Below are 4,138 nucleotides of genomic sequence, written 5' to 3'. Positions count from 1 at the left end.
ACCTGTTCTTCTCTTATTTAACATCTCTCCCTAATTTCTGAATTACGCTTGTACCGTTGTCAGTAGGTTTCAGTAACCTATGTTTCAGAGGGGAGGGGCAGGTAGCCTACACACACACGCACACCTACTAGCAAAGATTTCTAGTTGTCAGGCAGACGCTGGAATACGTTTCTGAGTAACTGAGTGAAGGCTTTAAATATGGGCTTTGTTGGCACTTTGTTTGTTGTGTGGGACTGGAAAAAATGCCCAAAATGTTATTAACCGGTTCCCATGCTTTTAAAATAATGGTTCTGTTCCAGAACAGTATAGATCACTTTTTTTCGGTTAGTGTTCTGTTCTTCAATTAATTTTGTTAGTTTCCGGTTTTTGGTCAACCAGTTCCAACCGTTGCTGTAAAGTGCTTTATTTACAGATTTAAAATATTCTCATTCTGTGTACGCATTTTCTCATGTTTGACAGAAATCATTGACACATTGTTTGGTTAGGTTTTTTTGTTTATTTATTTGAAATTGTTGAAGATATATATAATAATGCAATACGTTCATCAATATATTTACAATTCTATTTCTTCATATACAGTACTCATCAAATACTATATACATAATATTACAGTACAAATCTGGTGTATCACATTTCAAACAATAAATAGTGCAATATAGTTCTTTGGTGCTTTGGTACTCTTATTTGTGCCAGTCAGTCACAGATTTCACAATCATACTCAATACATCTCTCTCAGCCACCTGTCATACAAAGAGTAGTTCAACATCAAACATGCATCCAATTCTATGTGGTGCTATTGAACTGGAACGTGGAGGGATGGGTGTCGTCTGGCATACTGGCTAGCCCAGCTCCAATACATCCTGGCTGAGAGGCAGGACAGAGGGTGGGCCGTGGAGAGAGGGTGGGCTAGGGGGCAGCACCAGCACAGCACCCCCCTGGGCCTGTTGAGGGGGTAATAGGGTGTGTGCAGGGCATACGGAAGCTGTCCTGTCACCCTGCGGATCCTGCGGCGAGCTCGGCGGCGATGGTAGTCCCCATTGGAGAAGTCTTGGAAGTTAGCGGGGTGGATGGCCCAGAAATGGCCTTTACCATTGTCACTCCGACCAGCCTTCACAAAGCATTCGTTCAGGGACAGGTTGTGTCTGACGCTGTTCCTCCAGTTCTTATCCTATAGGACAACAATAATGTTTACATAAGAGACATGAAGAATAAAGGTGATTAATGAATTAACTGTTGTATGTGGCCCTGGAACAGAAATTATCCAACATCATCCTTGTACTCAATTATTAGAAACCAAAAATGGTATTCCCTCATGGCTGAATCCACCGTATACATTGTACAGAGAATATTAACAATTTTCCCTTGCTTTTATTTCATTGGTGCCAGGTCATGTAAAAGGGCCATAAGTGACGTTTGGTTATGGTTGTTTGAGTTGACTGACAGACGAAACCACCACGTTCACCTTGTTTAATTCCCCTAATTCCATGAGATAAACCTGTTGTTACACCTGTTAAAGACCTAGTTTTAGTTCTTAGCCCGTTGAGGCTATCAACAGAATTACCTACAGCCTTTAGGTTACTCAGTTAGACCTTCCATGCAACAACAGGATCAGCTGAGCCAGGTTCATGCATGCAGCAATTCTACCCATTACTGTGCCAGACCACTCTTTTTCAACAGTTCACAATGGGAATATAGTGAAAAGAGAAAACCCCAGATATACTTTTTTCACGCTCTTTATTTGAAGATGCTGTCTTTTGACTACAGTGGAGGATGTGCGTAATGTCCCAGAATAGTACTTTAGGTTTTTGAAACTTTCCACACACTAGTCATTTCTTGATCAAACACCTTTGCAAAGGTTTTTCTCATGAGTATCTAATGTTATCCAGTTAAATATATTATAATTACAGACGATTGCCAATACAGGGAGTTAGCAATGTCAATTCCAATTAAATTCAGTCCGTGTTTGAAGTGAATTTAAATTTAATTTCAAGAATCGAAAACAATCTGCTTTCAAAATAAATTGCACTCTTTTCAATTCTTCAATTGGAATTGGAATGTATCTCCTGAATTGAAATTAAACTGATCCCAACCCTAGTTCAGACAAATATTCAACTTGGAATGAACCGTGAATTGAATCACTTGGACATACCTTGCTCTTGAAGTAGGGGTAGCGATCCATGATCCAGTGATAGATGTCACACAACAACAGCTTCTTCTCCTCTGAAGCAAGTATGGCCATGGAGATAAGGGCAATGTAGGACTGGGTGGGCTTGTCCCGTGGACTGTCTGTAGTGGTCGCCTCTTGATCTTCTTCCACTTTGACCTCCTCCTCCTCTTCATCCTCTGACCCCTCTTCTCCTTCTGGCCCCTTCTCAGGGCTCCCAAGTTCGATACTTTCCCTCTCTGAGAGGATGTCAGGACTCTGCTCCTCCACTGGACTACGAGGTGTTTGCTCTGCTGGGGGACTCTTTGCCTCCTCTCTCATGCTCTTACTGTCCTTGTTGTACAGCAGGTAGTCTATGGTGAAGCATAGTCCCAAGCGCTCCCGGCCAGTGTTGCAGCTGCTTCTGTCCTCCATGGGCCTTCTTGGACTTTTAAGGCAGTTGCTAACACTTCAAATGTAGATGACCTATTTCCACCACAATAGGCAATCATCAGATTCTTTACAGATGTTTTTGTTTCTCAGTTTCCCAGTGCTGGTCTATGACACTGCTGTGCATCAAGTAAGATGTCTCTCTTCAATGTCCTTTGGGCTAAGTAAGTTAATGACTGCGGTCTCTTTGGTCACAAGATCAAGTTAGGACAATTAAATGGGATAGTCCCAATTTACCCTGATTGTTTGGTAACTCAACTCAATGTGATGCCAAAGCCTGTATAGGTTAAGGACAATCAAATGTGTTATACCACATTGATCTGATAGAAGAAGAAAAAAAAAGAAGAAAAAAAAGAATTTATGCCTTCCTCAAATGTATCTTGTGAATACTAGATCAGAATGGATCAGTATTGTGATGGTACCACTATTTAAACGTCCGTAAATGTATCCCTCACAGTGAGGGGCAATAGAGACAGGAGAAGCACAGGTAGGGGGTCTAATCAAGGCGGATTAATTTTATTAAACCACAGCAAATCTTTGTAATTACGGGAGATTAAACACTGATTTAGTAGGACATGGTGTTCAGAGGGTGCTTCAGCAGCACCAAAAGGCATTTAAACAGCATTATCACTACTTAAATGGGTTTCAGACAGAGGATGCTCCGTATAGTGCACATTATCAGAGTAACTGTAAGCGATTCTGTTATAAAACAGTAATACATTTATCATAAATGATGTGCTACAATCAAAAAACATCCCCACAGCATGATGCTGCCACCACCATGCTTTACCGTAGGGATGGGGCAAGGTTTCCTCCAGAAGTGAAGCTTGGCATTCAGGCCTTGTTTTCATCAGACCAAAGAAGTGGGCTGTCATGTGCCTTTTACTGAGGAGTGGCTTCCGACTGGCCACTCTACCATAAAGGCCTGATTGGTGGAGTGCTGCCGAGATGGTTGTCCTTCTGGAAGGTTCTCCCATCTCCACAGAGGAACTCTGGAGCTCTGTCAAAGTGACCATCAGTTTCTTGGTCACCTCCATGACCAAGGCCCTTCTCCCCTGATTGCTCTGAATACTTATGTAAATAATGTATTTCTGTATTTCATTTGTTGTAAATTAGCAAACCTTTCTAAAAACCTGTTTTCACTTTGTCATTAACGGGTTTGATGAGGGAAAAAATAATTTAATCAATTTTAGAATAAGGCTGTAATGTAACAAAATGTGGAATACTTTCCAAATGCACTGTATAGGCTAATGACAGAAGAGAAGCTGCATGTATGTAACTATAGACAAGTTGAGTGAAGAACAGCCAACCAAAATCTTGGAAATTATAAGCAGAAACGTATCTAAATCAGACAAAAAAATCCTGCACCCTCTGTCAAAAAATTGTTTGGCATTTTCGGGTTAAGGTTGGGTGCTGGCCTATATTATTTATATTTTTTCAGGGGGTGCTGCAGCAGCATCAGTGCCCCTAATTCCTGCGGCTATGTGAAAAGATGTGGATTCGTTCATGCCTATGTATAAAGGCTTAGATATGTCAGCATGTTGA

The 4,138-nt window shown here is 41.3% G+C and overlaps 1 protein-coding gene across 1 annotated transcript; it reads right to left on the bottom strand.

Moving 5' to 3' along the window:
• Positions 1-489: 489 nt before the first annotated feature.
• LOC106614005 (uncharacterized) lies at positions 490-2,971 on the bottom strand. The gene is made up of 2 exons (XM_014216897.2): positions 2,150-2,971; positions 490-1,168 (listed from the first exon to the last, which is right to left on the bottom strand). The coding sequence occupies exons 1-2, from the start codon at positions 2,576-2,578 to the stop codon at positions 794-796; spliced, it is 804 nt and encodes a 267-aa protein (XP_014072372.1). The 5' UTR covers positions 2,579-2,971; the 3' UTR covers positions 490-793.
• Positions 2,972-4,138: the final 1,167 nt, after the last annotated feature.

The sequence above is a fragment of the Salmo salar genome, chromosome 10 (assembly GCF_965601325.2).
Source record: "Salmo salar chromosome 10, fSalSal1, whole genome shotgun sequence".
Lineage (NCBI taxonomy): Eukaryota > Metazoa > Chordata > Actinopteri > Salmoniformes > Salmonidae > Salmo > Salmo salar.
Note: the sequence above shows the minus strand (reverse complement) of the source record. Positions and strands in the feature narration are given on the sequence as shown.